Source organism: Castor canadensis, chromosome 12 (assembly GCF_047511655.1).
Source record: "Castor canadensis chromosome 12, mCasCan1.hap1v2, whole genome shotgun sequence".
NCBI lineage: Eukaryota > Metazoa > Chordata > Mammalia > Rodentia > Castoridae > Castor > Castor canadensis.
The window spans coordinates 83253657-83270469 of NC_133397.1; the positions used below are offsets into that span (position 1 = coordinate 83253657).

General features: G+C 40.6%; 1 protein-coding gene across 5 annotated transcripts; it reads left to right on the forward strand.

Moving 5' to 3' along the window:
* Positions 1 to 883: 883 nt before the first annotated feature.
* On the forward strand, positions 884 to 15778 carry Slc20a1 (solute carrier family 20 member 1). 5 transcript variants are annotated; one of them, XM_020180155.2, is made up of 12 exons: positions 884 to 1075; positions 1491 to 1637; positions 1743 to 2085; positions 2242 to 2382; positions 2569 to 2654; positions 6858 to 6954; positions 9362 to 9481; positions 11207 to 11476; positions 11583 to 12141; positions 12940 to 13125; positions 13671 to 13755; positions 14838 to 15778. In XM_020180155.2, the coding sequence occupies exons 3-12, from the start codon at positions 1761 to 1763 to the stop codon at positions 14997 to 14999; spliced, it is 2031 nt and encodes a 676-aa protein (XP_020035744.2). In that variant the 5' UTR covers positions 884 to 1075; positions 1491 to 1637; positions 1743 to 1760; the 3' UTR covers positions 15000 to 15778. The 5 variants fall into 5 exon arrangements, with proteins under 5 accessions (XP_020035744.2, XP_020035743.2, XP_073906368.1 ...); XM_020180154.2 differs by having other exon boundaries at positions 1491 to 2085; XM_074050267.1 differs by lacking the exon at positions 1491 to 1637.
* Positions 15779 to 16813: the final 1035 nt, after the last annotated feature.

A 16813-nucleotide genomic window follows, 5' to 3' on the forward strand; every position in this document is an offset into this window, starting at 1 on the left:
CGAAGAATGTACTGACTGCTAATACTTTACATTCCAGAGAAAGCTGTCTGAGGCACAGGACTTGCTCAAGGTGACACACTGCAGCGAAAGTCAGAATATGAATTCCAAGTAATGTCCTTTCCCTGCGCCACAGTTGCCGCGGGGAAATGAATGACCCACAGCTATCCTGTAGCTCTGTGCCATAACTGGGGACGCAAGCCGGTTCTCGTGACTCTTCAATCTTTCAGTTTTCACCCAAGTGTATGACTGCGGGAGCAAAGCGACCACGTGAGCCTCCCCCCCCCCCCACTCCCCTTCCGCCAGGCGAGGGACAGAATCTGCTGGCCAAGGGCAAGTCGTAAGTGCGACATGACTAGCTTCCGAGCTCTAGCTCACAAGCTCCCCCGCATCGTCACCGAGGGTACAGGAGGGAACTCAGCCAGACGTGGCTCCCCAGATGCGGCTAACTGCGCTGAGAGGCTCAAGGTGCGGCCGGCACTGCAAAACTGGGCCAGAGTGGGAGAAAACAGAAAATAACCTTGATTGCGGCCTCTGTACCGCCGCATGATGACCTCAGGGGCCCAGCGAGAGTCCCCCGCGTTGTCCGCCAGTAACCAGCCAGCACTGCCACTCGATGCCAGGATACCCGGGCGAGGCCAGAGGGAGGGACCGGTCCGTCCCACGTGGACTAGCTCCCCCCCTTGGGGGCGTGGCCACAGATGCGGCCAGACCAATGAACAAGAGGGTCGGGCTCATCCTGCAGGGCATGCGGGACCGAGGGGGGAATACGTCATCCAGGGAGGCGAGGCTCCTGGCCGGGGCGAGGCGCGGCAGGTCACGCGGGTCGCGGCGCCGGCTATAAGTAAGAGCCGGCAGTGTGCTCTGCCAGAGTGATGGCTGCCGGCGCGCGCTGCCTGTTTCCTCTTTTCACTTGCTGAGGAGCCCGCAGCTGCTTCCCAGGGGGGTCGCGAGCCCCGCCGAGCCGCTCCGGTATTGCTGTCCTGGTCATCTCGCCAGCCGCAGGTGCGTGCGTCCGAGGCTCTCGCCTGCCGCCGCAGCCTCGATCTCGTCTTCGCTCTGCCCTCCGTTTCCTCTGGTGAGTGGCGGCCCCGCCTGGTAAAGGCTCTTTCTTCTCCACGAGGCCGAGCGCCGACGCTTGTGGCGTGGGAGGCAGCCAGCGGCTCCTTGCTCCGCTGCTGTCCGCCTCCCTCCCCCACTCCGCCCGCTCGCGGGCCTTTTTGGCGGTCTCAGGGAGGCGCGCGCGGGAATGGCCGTTTTCCGGTTATCACGCGGAGGGCGCGCGCGGGTCGGCGCGCAGGGGAGGGGGTGTAGGCACTTAGGGCGCCACGTGCCCCGCCTCGCTGGTCTGGCAGGGGACAGCGGACCGAGGCAGTGGGCGGAGGGCACGGCAGGGTCCAGGCCTCGTGGGCAAAGCGGGCTGCCGGACTGTCTCCCTTCCCTCCCTCCAGGGACGCGATGCTATTGTTGCTTTTTTCTCCCTCGCCCCCCAGGATGAACTTGCGTCCTTTCTCTAATCCGCCATGGAATTCTGCTCCGAGCTTTTAGCCCTCCAGAGCCAAAGAAACCCCAGACAACAGACGCCCTTACGCAGCGTATAGCAGTAACTCCCCAGCTCGGTTTCTGTGCCATAGTTTACAGTATTTAATTTTATATAATATATATTATTTATTATAGCATTTTTGATACCTCATATTCTGTTTACACATCTTGAAAGCCGTTCAATAATTCTCTTATTAATTAAGAAACCACTACTGTAGAGAATGGCATCTACCGTGGCACCGCTGATTACAACTACTGGTCCATTGGACTACCTATGGCTGCTCATCCTGGGCTTCATCATTGCGTTTGTTTTGGCATTCTCCGTGGGAGCCAATGATGTAGCAAATTCGTTTGGTACCGCTGTGGGCTCAGGTGTAGTGACCCTGAAGCAAGCCTGCATCCTAGCTAGCATCTTTGAAACAGTGGGCTCGGTCTTGCTGGGGGCCAAAGTGAGCGAAACCATCCGGAAGGGCTTGATTGACGTGGAGAAGTACAACTCGACCCAACCACAACTGCTGATGGCCGGCTCAGTCAGTGCTATGTTTGGTAAGTTCTTTTTATGCATTGTGCTCTTAGTGGTGGGTGAGGCAATTTATGTCTTGGGTGGTTCCATTTTGATGCTGAACCCTTCAGATTATTTCCTTCAGAATGCACTGCTTACATAATGGAGTTTTGTCATTTAATAAAATTTGACTGTTTCAGGTTCTGCTGTATGGCAACTAGTGGCTTCGTTTTTGAAGCTCCCCATTTCTGGGACCCATTGTATTGTCGGTGCAACCATTGGTTTCTCCCTCGTGGCAAAGGGGCAAGAGGGTGTCAAGTGGTCTGAACTGATAAAAATTGGTATGTTTAATTCTGAATGGGTTAATTTTTATTGTCATGTGCTGTCATGGTATTTATTACATATGAGAGTATATGGTGAAAATAGAGGGACAGATTTAAGAGTTTTGCAAGTAGAGCACTTAATAAAGTACATTTTTTTCTAAGTTTCTTTAAGTTAACTTTTTTTCTTAATGTATTCTATTCCAGTGATGTCTTGGTTCATCTCTCCACTGCTTTCTGGTATTATGTCTGGAATTTTATTCTTCATTGTTCGTGCATTCATCCTTCGTAAGGTAATCTTTCTCATCCCATCAATGACCTTTCATGGGTCTCATCCAATCTTACTCAAACACAGTGGCAGTCTTGCAGATGTGATTGGTATGTGGCCTTGGAAAGTTACAAAGTTATTTGTTCTATACACCTCTTGTATGTTATGGAGTTCTGTGAAAGAAGCAAGTTTTTAATACCCAAGAGGGCATTCAGGCAGGAAAAATTGGTTCTATGAGGTGTCAAGAACTTTGTGTATAGCCCTGTGCAATTATTACTTTATCTAAATCATCACTATATTTAGGACAATTGGAATTGTAAGCTTAGGGCTTAACAAGTCACAATTTCCTGTGACTTTCTAAGATGCCAGTTAAGTGAATCTGTACTGTGCTAATTATCATAACCAGTTTATAAGCTTTTAGATGAGTCCTCTACTTCCTGTAATGACTTCAGTTTCTCAGAATAGGTAAAAACAAACAGTACAGGTTTTTTTCTTTTTTTTTTTTTTTTTTTTGCTGTTTTGTTCTTCCCTTGCAAAAAAAAAAAAAAGTACAGGCAGCCATTAATTTTCTGAGTATTTGAAAATTTTTTGAGAGACCCAGTAGCATTTCTTTTGTCAGGAAGTCTGATGCTGGCTCCAATCTAAATGTGGATAACAAGTGATTATGTTGGCATTGGACTGAGTTACAGTAAGAATAAATGCACTTTTTTTAGGGAACAAAGTTGTCCTTTTTTCTCAGGTGAATGGCTCTTAAAGGTCCATTGTTAAGTTCTTTTTAAAAATACTCCTCAACTGTGGAAGGGAGAGAAGGGGGAGATTTGTGCCTTAGTTCCAAGCAGTAAGAATGTGTTCAGACCTTCCCACTTCTCTGGTCTGCTTCTAAGCTTCTCTGGGGAAGAATTGTCTATAGAAATTTTTGAACTGATAAAATGATTCGTTCTATTATCCATAGCCAGAGTCTGGCAGAACATAGCAGTTTAATGCTAAACATTTGAAACCTGTATAGCTTGGTACAATTTTCCAAAAGTAAACATTTCATTGATGACCATCTTAAGTTTGGTACTGCTTAATTCAACAAGCAGGACAAGCATCTACTACCCCCTACCCACAAGTGTAGTATATGATAATATACTTAAATTTTAGGCTCGCTAATAGTCAGGGCCAAGAGTTTTAATATCCCACTATGTAGCAGAGAATCAGAAGAATTAATAGGATCCACTGTTACAGATTCCTGCTTGGTAAAGATTTACACTGGTCCCTTGATTATTGGGGAGTAGATCATTCTGGTTCTAAAGGGGAAAATGGTAGTATTCCAAAGTGGAAAGAGGGATTTTTGGGTGCCCAGACCTCTTGTTGGGAGAATGCATGCCAGGTACCTTTATCCCTGAGAGTATAAGCTAAATATGTTAATTGACTATTTCTTATATGAGTGTGATAATGGGCATGATCAAGAATCATGATGATTGCAATGATGTTCAAAATAATGCTGACTTTGAGGATGTTCTACACACACTTGCATGCCACTCTCAGTAACACGAGTTTTTAGTTGATGAGTGTGAGCATTTGTGGTTACTGTTAGATTTTAAATTTCAAGAAAATATCCTTAGTCTGGGGATCTTAGCTGCTATAATATGAATATTTAAGTATTTAGATATAGTCCAGTTCTTAACATTCTGCCTTGAAAATTCAGATTAATTTTGTAATTTAAAAAATACCACTGTTTTTTGCAAATTTTCTCTTTTTGGAATGCTTTTTCCAAAGGTGTTGGTAATTTAGTAGACAAAGGCAGAATGGAGATGAGGGCCTTCTATAGCATCAAACAAGGAATAGGTGAAGGGAAAGCTTCCATGCTGGGTATTTAAATTCTAGTCAAAATCAGGTTTTAATCATTCTCCCATTTGTTACAAATCATATTAGGTACGGTCCCTTTAAGGCAGAAACTTAAGATATATCTAATATGTAAGAAATGAACTATCGTGAAGATGAGGGAGTATGAAGACCCCTTTTCCCATTCCACATAACTAGATGAAAAGGTATTCACATTATTTCCAGGTAAAGTTCTTAGTCTCCTTCCCTCCTGTATCTCAGTTCCCAGAATAGTTCTTGATAATATTCTCCTAATTGATTGGATGACCTACTGCACAATTGATTTTGATCAGTTAGTTTTATATTTTTGACCGACTTGGAAAAAACAAACTTAGTCTGCTTCTTATTTGACCAATAAATTACAGTTTGACTTAGTACAAACCTTATTACCAAATGGTGTTTGGAACTCTGTTAAAAGAAGTCTATAGAACCCCTCTCCCTCATGAGTTTTCACCTTTGGGGTTGAAGCCATACGTTTCTTTGGAGATTTTTTTATAGTACTGAAGATTGAACTCAGGGCCTTGGTGCTTGCTAGGCAGGTGCTGTACCTATTTGAGTCATGCCCCCAGCCCTTTTTGGAGATTTTTCTTGAAACCCTGGATAACCTATACACCTAAGGTTCTTAAACTTGTCTGCCTTCAGAGTGTGATTAGCACTATTTCATGATTCAGGGATGGTTAACAGTTCCTAGGGTTTCTAGGTTGTTTTTGTTTTGCCTATTTCACTATGTTAGCGTTAAATAGTGGATAAGAGAGTTAAAATTAAGAGTGGTTTTCAGTGAGGACCATATTTCTACTGATTTGAAATGACACCCTTATTCTACACATGGGTCTGTGAGCTTTGTCTTCTGTTAAATTCATCTTAAGCCACTATCTCTCTCTTCCCAAAGTACTGATTATTCTTGTCAGAAGCTTTAGAATCCCTTTTGGATCTTCCCTTCTCTTTCATCCTCCTCAGGGTTTTCCACTGGAATTTTTTTGTTCTTTTCATAGTGCTGGGGATCAAACCCAGGGCCTTGTGCATGCTAGGCAAACACTCAACCACTGAGCTACACTCCCATGCCCAATTATTCTTACGGTAGTTACACTCATTCTAATGTAGCTTCTTTTTGTTTTTCTTTTTGTGGTGGTACTGGGGTTTGAACTTATGGCCTCATGCTTGCTAGGCATGTGTTCTACCTCTTGAGCCACTCCTTTTCTTGTGAACTATTTGCTGGCTTTGAATTACTATCCTCGTCTCTGCCTCCTGAGTAGCTTGGATTACAGGCACCTGTGCCCTCTTCCAATGGAATTGTGATTAAGATAATATTAAACCTTTAGGCTGATATCTTTAAAGTTTAACCTTCCTGTATATTTACTCAGATCTGTGTTCACACTTTAAGTATTTGACTTGGGTGTTTTTATGTTCAGTTAATTCATATTCATTGCAAGTGAAACACTTGCAGTCTTACTGGCCTTAGCTGTTATTTAAACATTTCATAATTTTTGCCTCAGGGCCTTTGCAATTGCTGATACTTGTATTTAACTCCTCCCAATTGCATGGTGGTTGCACCTTCTCTGCCCTGAGAAATTAATGGACATTCATGTCCCTACTCAGCTGATGCTCACTCCCTGATCACCTTTAATTAAAACATGGCCCTCCTTCCATCACTGTCCCTTACCCTTCTTTTTCTTTTCTTTTTTTTTTTATTGTTTTACCCTTATTTTTCTTAATAGTACTTGTCAATACTCTGCATTATTCCATACTAGAACATGTCAGTTCTGTGGTCTAATTCCCTACAAATATCTTAGTGTATGGAATTGTTCTTGACACTTAATCGAGTGAATGACCTAGTACACAATTGATTTTTATATTTGGCAAACCATTAATTAGGCCATATCTGTCAGATTGTTTAGATGAGAGGGTTCTTTCAGGTATATTCTGTGTTTCATTTATAATCTTTAAAGGTATAAAGTCAGGGAAACAATGTATTAACATCAGTCTTACATATCTTACATCTCAGACAGGTGCTTAGGTTTTCATGTGGACCTCAGGTACCTTAACATAGGTATTGAAGCTATTATTCATGATGTTATCAGTCACTGGTATAGGCAGCCTTGCTATTAAAAATTGCAAAAAAGAAGAAAAGATAAAACAAAAACAAAAACAAAAAGGCCAAAAAGTATTGCAAAAAAGATGAAGTTATCTCTCTTGGGGAGACTTCCAGGAGCAAATGTAGGAAAATCCCAGTTGGCCTTGGAAATTACTATGGAGAGACCTTTGTCAGCACTGTAATTCCCACATCTTCCCTTTACAGGATTCTCTGGAAGAGAGTTACCTTGACTTTTACAGTTTTTAAGATACTTATCTTAATGTTTTACAGGCAGACCCAGTTCCCAATGGTTTGCGAGCATTGCCAGTTTTTTATGCCTGCACTGTTGGAATAAACCTCTTTTCCATCATGTATACTGGAGCACCATGTAAGTGCATGTCAAAATATTAAAATGTGAATTTAAAGTTATTTATAAAACTTGCATTAAATGCCCAATTTACCCCTTTTTGCTTTACAGGGCTGAAATCTTCTAGAAGGTGGCTGGCCTGCGCCCATTTCAGAAGGCTGCAGGCTAGTGTATGCTGAGTTAACCTAGATAGTTTTTCAACCAAAGAGACCTACCTGCTCAGATTCTAAATCACTACAGACCTTTCCTCTTTAGTCTTCACAGGATCCACCGATAATATGACGTTCTCCCTCCCTTTCTCCTATCTGTGCTAAAAATACTGGAATTGATACTGACTTCAACTATGAAGAGTCATTAGTTATGTCTTTTTCAATGATTGGTCATTTAGGACTGGTTTGCTGGATACTATTTTTCTCTCCCAAATGGAATACTTTAGTTTCGAGGTCCTAAATTTCCTCCCCTGAATCTGCTTGAATGAGAAGAGTTGGGATGTTTAACTCCTGGTCTTAAACTTACTTGGAAGAATTCATGTAGCTAAGAGGAAAAATAATTTGTGAGAATATAAAGGTTAAAATGTTGATTTGTTTCATATTGGGATTAAGGAAAGCCTTAAATTATGGTGCTACATGTTTCATTGAGCAACTATGAGAGATTGATAACTTGTGTCTTGTTAGGCAGGATAGTATAGTTTTGGCCTCTAGGCTCATTTTAGCTTGATGGTACTTGACTGAGTTGGTGCCTTTTGATGTTTTGTCTGTGGCCAACTGGAAGCAGTGTGTGGTTGCTGCCCAGGGCATAACATACAAACATATATGTGTGTTTCTGTATGCATACGTGTACAGCATATATGTGTATGACTTTACTATGTGCCATGTACTCATATTTTCGATTCTTTTAAAAAGTTTTTAATTCTTACTGTGGCCAATTAAGTTGATTTCATTTGTGACTAATGGATTGTGACTTGATTTAAATTTCATTAAGTATGGTAAGTCACTGACCAAAAGTGAAGCCAGCAAAGTATTTTTAACTTTGATTTTATTCTTGGAATATTCTTTCCTTCTGAAAGAAATGGATGACTATGAGATTATTGGTCTTGGAGGATACCAGACTTGGTATCAAGTGGTGCAGGTGAAGGACTTTTATGCAGGATTTCCATTCTGTTGTAAATTGAGTTCTTCATGCTAAACTTAAAATCTTCCCTGAGGTGCTAAGCACTTATGGTGTATGTGGTGGTAGTGGCAAAGTTCATAGTTAAGATTAGAAACTTAAATTTTCAATTATATTTGAAATGAGAACTTTGATATTTTTGTTCTGTCCTTTATGGATCATTTTAAAAAAACAAACCCACCAATCTCTTTCATTTCTCCTTTTGACTTGGAATATAGCAAATTTAAATTGTGATAGAGATTGATTAAATTATATTTTGGCTTACATGACTAATGTCAAAATTGAAAGCAGAAATTAAAATGAAAAGATAGTCATCATAGAACTGTAGCTTTAAAGGACCTCAGTTTACATCTAATTCTTACAGGTTATTTTGACAGGGCAATAGAATTTTCATTTTGTAAGTAACTTAAAACCTGTTAAGCAAAATAATGCAAAACATCAAGAAGTAACCAGGCTGTTGTCTGAACTGTAGGTCATGTGACATCTCCTAGGATTAGTTAGAATTGTTTGGTGCTTTCCTTCTGTCTTTAGTATCAACTAGTAGTTTAGAGCCTATTGGCATGCACGTGGCAAGCAGATAATGACTACATACCCATCCTTGAGCCTTGGGAATAGTATTGGTGGGAAATAGTATTTCTTTTAAAGAAATAAAAAAAATAGTATTTCTTTTTAAGATGACTTATTAGTGACTACCACTAAACTTTTCTTTCCCTTTTGAAAGACAGCTGTTTAAACTACTCTTTAAGCTATTATCGTCCCATAGATAATATCCCTGATTTCTTTATTTTAGTTTGATAATATTTTTGAAGAAATAATTAGGAATTTACTGAGGGCTAGTACAATGAACATGTTAACTTTTCCAGAGAATTATTTCAGCATGATGAATGTGACTAGTGGAGTGGGGAGGGGCACTTTGCTTTTTAAACATTAAAATAAACTGGTATGTGCAAATGTAGTATGTGGCAGTTAGAATCAGGAGCTGGTGGAGAGAGCAGTGCTAGAATGTGAAAATGCCAGAGACACTTCTGAGTCAGCAGGTGTTTCAGTGGACCAGACTGATGTGAATTTAAGATGATCATTGGGGTTTTCTTTCAGATGTATGTAGCCACCGATGTTGTAAACCCTGAAATGAAAGCTAGCAGGAGCTGTCATGGGTAATGGGCTGGCTTGGGGAAGTGCTCCATCCCCACAGGAGGGTTTACACATTATTGCAGGGGGCTGTTGCCCTGGGGTTTTCAAGATGCACCATTTTATCTCCTAGTGCTGGGCTTTGACAAACTTCCTCTGTGGGGTACCATTCTCATCTCGGTGGGATGTGCCGTTTTCTGTGCCCTTATCGTCTGGTTGTTTGTGTGTCCCAGGATGAAGAGAAAAATTGAACGTAAGTAATAACATGTAACAGAAAAGTTTAACTAGTAATGTGTATACTTTTTGTTTGGCCAGCTGTAGAAATCCACTAATTGGATAGATTGGCAATGTTAAGAGTTTTTTATGAAAATTTGAGAATATGGATTTGTCGTTTAAACTATGTCTTAAATGGACATAAAATGACCCAAGGCACCTCGTTGTTAATATTTGATAGCTAGGCTCTGGTGTCTCATGCCTGTAGTCCTAGCTACTTGGGAGACTGAGATTTTGAGGATTGTGGTTTGAGGCCAGCCAGGGCAAATAGGTTGCGAGACCCCATCTCCAAAATAACCAGAGCAGAATGGAATGGAAGTGTGGCTCAAGTGATAGAGTGCCTCCCTTGCAAGGACAAAACCCTCAGTTCCATCTGTCCCACCAATAATAATAACAATTATTGTTGACCTGTGTAGGAGAGAGAAGCTAGAAATTTGTTCTTTAGTAAAATTCAGTTGCCAGTGTCATGGTAAGTATAGAGAAAAATTTAGTCTACATTAGTTGAGAAGTATAAGGATATCTTGATGAAAAAGTAAGGGTTAGGCACAAATCTTCATACAAGAATTAGTTACTGCAGCTACTTGTATATAATTTCAGATTCAAGCAAATCCAAATCTGATGTTTGTCTAATCTTAGATGTAAATATATGTATATGTTAAAATACATGTATACATTATAGTACCAATGCACTGTACAGCATAAACATGTAAATGCATGTTGTTTTGTGCTAGAGTTGTAGGCATGAATTCTAGAAGTAAACATTTTCAGGTGTGTGAAGGAATCATTTAGGCTATTACAGAACAAATTTATAGTGTAAATTTTCATTGCTACTACTCTTAAATCTTATATTCCTTATTAACTGAGGTCTCTGAGAAGAATCATTTTCTGCCCTTTTTATCCATGCAGATGCTATGTTAATGATGTATAGCTTATTCTCAGCAGTGGAGTGATGCATAAACTGTAGTGGGGTTAGGAAGAATGCTGCGTCATTGCAGCTGAACTGAGGAGCCTCTAAGAGGCACTGTGCTAGTCTGCTGTGCTGCATCCACAGTGGGAAGGAGGCTTTCAGGACTGCCTGACCTTGTATTTCCCTCTGTCTGGAAGAAGAGACAAATCTTGCTTTAATGCTAGTCTAGTTTGACTGAGATGCCTGAACTGTTAGGTAAACATGGTGAGCGCTAGCCTGCTGGGCAGAAACTATGTGGCCATGGGATTTAGAACTATAAGGCAAGTTTTCTTTGTTTTGTAGAGGTGGATGTTGCCTGCATTCATCTGTCCCCTTTCTTAACTCTTGAACTGAGATATGGGATGTTCTTTAAAAAAAAAAAAAAAAGAATTAGGGTCAGTCTCATTCTTCAGTTGACTGTCATCCCCAAACTTGAGCTACCTTCCACTATAGGGAGCAAAACTTGTAAAGTGTTGTAAAAATAAAAGCCAAGAAAATGGATCTAGGGCTCTTAAACCTGGTCCTTTATAGCAAAAGTTTGCAACTCCTGGTAAGAGTGTGTGCTGCATTGCTGGCTTGTTCCCAAGTGAAAGATGATTTACTGAAATAATAAAACAAAATTTATCATGAATTTTAACATCTGTTCATGAACATATATTCTTACTTTGAGATGAATTTTTGGGGGTGAGAGAAAAGGAGGCAAGGTAGTTTGGTCAAAAGCAAACCCAGCCCTGCCCCCCCCCCCTTTTTTTTTTCTAGGAGAAATAAAGTCTAGTCCTTCTGAAAGCCCCTTAATGGAAAAAAAGAACAGCTTAAAAGAAGACCATGAAGAAATAAAGTTGTCCCTTTGTGATACTGAAAACAGGAATCCTATTTCTGAGGTAGGGTCTGCCACTGTGCCCCTCCGGGCTGTAGTGGAAGAGAGAATAGTGTCATTCAAACTTGGAGACCTGGAGGAAGCTCCAGAGCGAGAGAGGCTTCCTAGTGTGGACCTGAAAGAGGAGACCAGCATAGACAGCACCGTGAATGGTGAGTTGACACTCAAGAGTTTCACTCTGTTCTGTAGTGGTGAGGATGCTACTATTTTGGACTTGATGCTCTTTGTATTGAAAGTTACATTTTTGGTCTTGGCTAGGTGCAGTACAGCTGCCTAATGGGAACCTTGTTCAGTTCAGTCAAGCCGTCAGTAACCAGATAAACTCCAGTGGTCACTATCAGTATCACACTGTGCATAAAGATTCTGGCTTGTACAAAGAGCTGCTCCATAAATTACATCTGGCCAAGGTGGGAGACTGCATGGGAGACTCTGGTGACAAGCCTTTGAGGCGCAATAATAGCTACACTTCCTATACTATGGCAATTTGTGGCATGCCCCTGGATTCATTCCGTGCCAAAGAAGGTGAACAGAAGGGAGAAGAAATGGAGAAGTTGACATGGCCTAATGCAGACACCAAGAAGCGAATTCGAATGGATAGTTACACCAGTTACTGCAATGCTGTGTCTGACCTTCACTCAGCATCTGAGATGGACATGAGTGTCAAGGCTGAGATGGGTCTGGGTGACAGGAAAGGAAGTAGTGGCTCTCTGGAAGAGTGGTGTGATCAGGATAAGCCTGAAGTCTCCCTTCTCTTCCAGTTCCTGCAGATCCTTACAGCCTGCTTTGGATCATTTGCTCATGGTGGCAATGACGTCAGGTCAGTCCCTTGGAATCTTAGTGTTGCTCAGTTCATGTTTAACAGGTCTTACCCTTCTTAGATGCTTGTGGTAGTGCTCTTCTTGTTTTATTTTTTTAATCTTTTGTTTGTGACCCACTGAAGAAATAAATTGTATGTTACTGCCCAGAGCACACATGTATATGTGTATTTCTGTATTCATACTATATTCATATATAACATATATATGTATGTATGACTTTACTATGTGCCATGTGCTCATATTTTAAAATACTCTTTTTAAAATTTTTAATTCTTACGTGGCCCATTAAATTGATTTCATTTCTCATTAATGGGACACTGAATAGACAGAATGAGGTAGTAGTAGTTACTGATTTAATAAAACAGTGGGATTTTATTCTGTAGAGAGTATGAGTATGTTTTTAGCTTTATTTCTATACATGATAAATAAAAACAGATGTCTTGCACAGAGAAACCTTTTTCCAGATGGGATCTAGGTTTTTGATTGTGAATTGTGGGGTATAAGATAAAAAACTTACAATTACTGACTGCCCTGTTGACTGAATTTATGGGGCTACTAAGACTCACTTCTGTGGTCTGTATACTTTATCGGACTTAAGAGTGCTTTAAGCTATGTATAGGAGAAAGAGGCACCCAAGTGTATGGTATTCTACTAGTAACACTTTTTTTCTGTTGTGTATGTTGGGGTTCTGTAGGCTCATTTGGTAAATGAGCTTTAAAACCAGGCTTTACATAACTGAGTATGGATCTTGCCAAGAATATTCCCTGGTGTAAGTCATCTTTGCCTTTTTTTTCCAGCAATGCCATTGGTCCTCTGGTTGCTTTGTTTCTAGTTTATGAAACAGGGAACATGTCTTCAAACAGGGCGACACCAATATGGCTTCTACTGTATGGTGGTGTTGGCATCTGTATCGGGCTATGGGTTTGGGGAAGGAGAGTTATCCAGACCATGGGAAAGGATCTTACACCAATTACACCCTCTAGGTGAGTAGGTAAAGCAGGTATGAGACAAGATACTGTTCATTTTTCAAGAGACAAAATACTTTATAGTGCTAATACACAAGTCTAGGTAAAGTAACCAGGTTTTTTATGCTGTTCTCAGTGTTGATATGAATGAACCTTTGCAACTTACTGTCTGGCTGAAAACATTTTGGTCAAAGTTTAACTACTCAGCTTCAGTGGTCTCTGTAACAATTTTTTTGAGAAAGACATGAACTAAGAGTGGATAGCTATATGTACTTGGCTGTATTTGTAGCTAAGGCTGATACTCACAAATTCTTCAAAGTAAAAGTACAAATTTATTTAATAATGAAATAAAAAGCATCTACCCTCAAATGTTGTTAGAGAACAGAGAAAAGGCAGTCCTATGGCCTAATTTAAAATAGATTTCAGAGGTTATAGCAAATAAAGATGTCAGGAGGTTTTGTGACTGAGTAGTGTAAAGCAGAATTGTGTTAACTTGAGGTAGTGTTAGCTTATCAACCCCCCCGCCCCCACCTAAATTCTTGACAATCTTTTTTTCTCTATAGTGGCTTCAGTATTGAACTGGCATCTGCCCTCACTGTGGTAATTGCATCAAACATTGGCCTTCCCATCAGCACAACACATTGTAAAGTAAGTGTCATGTAAATTTAATATGTCTTTCAAAAGGCTCTAGTAATATGGGTGTTTTTAAATTTTTTCTTTGATTTTAAAAAGTTTTGTGTAGATGGAGTCTTAAATAGGTCACAAGTTTAGAACAAGTGACTATAACAATAAAGGCTTACCTTTAATAATTTCTTTAAATTTTCTGATGTAGTGCTAGTGATGAGTTCTGGCTGCTGGCCCTCTTCCTTTGTCACCTAATTCTCTGTCATGGCAGTCATTTTATGGTGATTTTGATATTTAGTCATTTCTACTTTTAGCACCATTATGTTCTTTTTCTGTGGAAAAGCCTTCCAGAGCAAGGATGTGTGCTAATAAACTGGCTAGCTGTTCAGTTCTGACTGGTGGGCTGTTGTTACTACTCCAGTGGCTGGTGCCTGGTTTTGCACGTTTGTGAGGCTTGTTGAACTGTTGGAAAGGGAGCATGTATTCAAGGCCCTTAAGTACTATAGTCCTGAAAATTTACTATTATAAGCAGCACAAACCATGTGCCAATGGCTCACGCCTCTAATCCTAGCATTCAGAAGACAGAGATCAAGAGGATTGTGATTTGAATCCAGTCCAGGCAAATAGTTCATGAGACCCTATCTCAAAAAAGCTCTTCAAAAAAAGGGCTGGTGGAGTGACTCAAGCTCTGGAGTTTAAACCCCAGAATAGAAGAAAAAAGAAAAGTAGTACACCCGCATTAAATTCTAGTAGCTTAGAGAGGAAAAAGACATGTTACATCATTTTAGTACACTTAGCACAGATTTAATGATTGGATTTCTCCATTGGCCTTCATCTTCCAATGAGTAACTTTAACCGGTTCAGAAAGGAGGTTTTGACTGGATGTGGTGATGCTGCCAGTAATCTCAGCACTTGGGTAAAGGCATGAAGATAGGGAGTTTGAGCCAGCCTGGGCTGCATAGTGAGACTTGTCTTCAAAAGACAATAAAAAGTGGAATTGACCTTGTTCAGTTGTGTGGGGCTCCTTGTCTGAAGAGCTTCAGGTGCTTTTTGCTAAAGTACTTCTGGCACTTGAGTAAAGTTTCTTTGGTCTGTTTCTTTCCTAGGTGGGCTCTGTTGTATCTGTTGGCTGGCTCCGATCCAAGAAAGCTGTTGACTGGAGACTTTTCCGAAACATTTTTATGGCCTGGTTTGTCACGGTTCCCATCTCTGGTGTGATCAGTGCTGCTATCATGGCAGTTTTCAAATATCTCATCCTCAGAGTGTGAAGCCAAGATTAAAATTCGTGTCAATGTTTGGAACCACCTTGTACATTCCTGCTCCCTTGAAGAATGATTGCAGTGTTAATGAGTCTTAAAGTTTGGGAGCTGTGGGAGGGAAGGTGTTACTTATGCTATAATTGCTTTTGTGCTGAATAGAAATCTCAAAATTAGCTATGTAAAATACCCAGGTTTCCACTGGTCCCTACTAAGGGCCCCTTTCCTTCTGGGCTGTGAATTCCTGTACATACTTCTCTACTTTTGTATCAGGCTTCAATTCCATTATGTTTTAATGTTGTCTTTAAAGATAACTTGTGTGGGTTTTTTGTTTTTTGTTTTTCTTTTAACAACCAAGCAGAGCCATTTGACAGAATATACTCTGCTTTGTTGATTTCACCAGCTTCTGCCCGAACATGCACAGGGATTTAACAACAAAACATGTAACTAAAGCCTCCCTTGTAGTCTCTTATAGAAGTGGAGTCATTGGCACTCTGCCCTCCTGTCAGTGGTGACAGGTTTGTTGACATGTGGGAACTTCTTAGATGAGGTTCTGTGGGTACAGTGAAAATTTAAGTTAGTTACGTCTTTGCAAGCAATCCATTGATTTACTGCTAAGAAGTAGTAAGAAAAGGCCTTTTGGCATTTGTGATTATTTCTTTTAAGATTTCTGGCAATGTGGTATGGGTGAATGAAGTGGAATATGAACTTTGGGCAAATAAAATGGGACAGCCTTCCATGTTCATCTGTCTACCTCTTAACTGAATAAAAAGCCTACAGTTTTTAAAAAATTTGTTCTCATGGTTTTGTTCATATTTGAATCCTCCAGGCTCCTGATTAGTTAGCCTTATGATATTCTTCCAAGTATGTATTAGCTGTGCAAGTGGGTGCTCCCAATACAACTCCAAGTTCCCCACTCTCATGTTACTTGTGATCTCAGGAATGTGCGTGACATTTCTTGGATAAGTAGCAACTTGGTGCTTTTAATAGTACAGCCTAAACATTTTCATGTTAGCATGTATTTCATTGATTTTGTTTCTAGCTTTGATAGTATAAAGGAAGCTGAAATGAGTTTCATTCATGTGTATGAAACTCAACTTTTAAGAATTCTCAAGTTGGGGTTCTTCAGTTTTGCCCTATTATCTCTTTACCCATTATCAGAACAACTAATGAAGAATGAGGCAGGAGAGTCACAAAGTTCAAGGCCAGCCTTGGCTACCTTAGGAGGTTGTGTTTCCAAAAAAGGAAAAAAAAGTTTATGAAAAAGTGTATGTCTTTGCAAACTAGGTTGGTGGTTCCTGTCCTCCAAGACTTGTGACAGTGCTTTTGAATTTTTGAGTTTATTTCGAGTATTTTAATAAAAACCACCACTAAGACTACAGTGGGATAAGATTATGCCTAGTCTGACCTGTACCTGAGAGAGTTTAGGCCACTGGGCAGGGTGCATGTCATTGTATCTTGTCAGTTGAATGGTCTCCCTGAAGAGTTCAGTAAATGCTTATAGTATACAGTAAATGTTAGTATCAGACATAGTAGTAAACTTTTACATACACTCAGTCCTTGTGACTTGTGGTAGGTCTTCCCTTTAGTTTGTAGATAATGAGGCAGGTCTAAAGAACCTCAGTACTTACCCAGTCAATATTGCATGTTAGCAGAGAATGGACATTAGTGGTAGGCTCTGAAGCTGGTTGAAAATAGCTTTATAACTTTAAAGAAGGGCAAACAGCGTTAAACCTTGAGCTGATTAGGAGGAGACCTGCTGAGTTCTGGTACTGACCTCCCCACTTGCTTGCTGTATGGCCTCATATAATAAGCCCAGGTCTTCC

What these genes read in the sequence shown, in the direction of transcription:
- Slc20a1 (XM_020180154.2), top strand. Translation starts at nt 1,761, where the DNA reads ATGGCATCTACCGTGGCACCGCTGATTACAACTACTGGTCCATTGGAC. An exon ending in GTGCATTCATCCTTCGTAAG is followed by an intron (nt 2,655 to 6,857) that starts GTAATCTTTCTC and finishes AATGTTTTACAG; the next exon opens with GCAGACCCAGTTCCCAATGG. An exon ending in CATGTATACTGGAGCACCAT is followed by an intron (nt 6,955 to 9,361) that starts GTAAGTGCATGT and finishes TTTATCTCCTAG; the next exon opens with TGCTGGGCTTTGACAAACTT.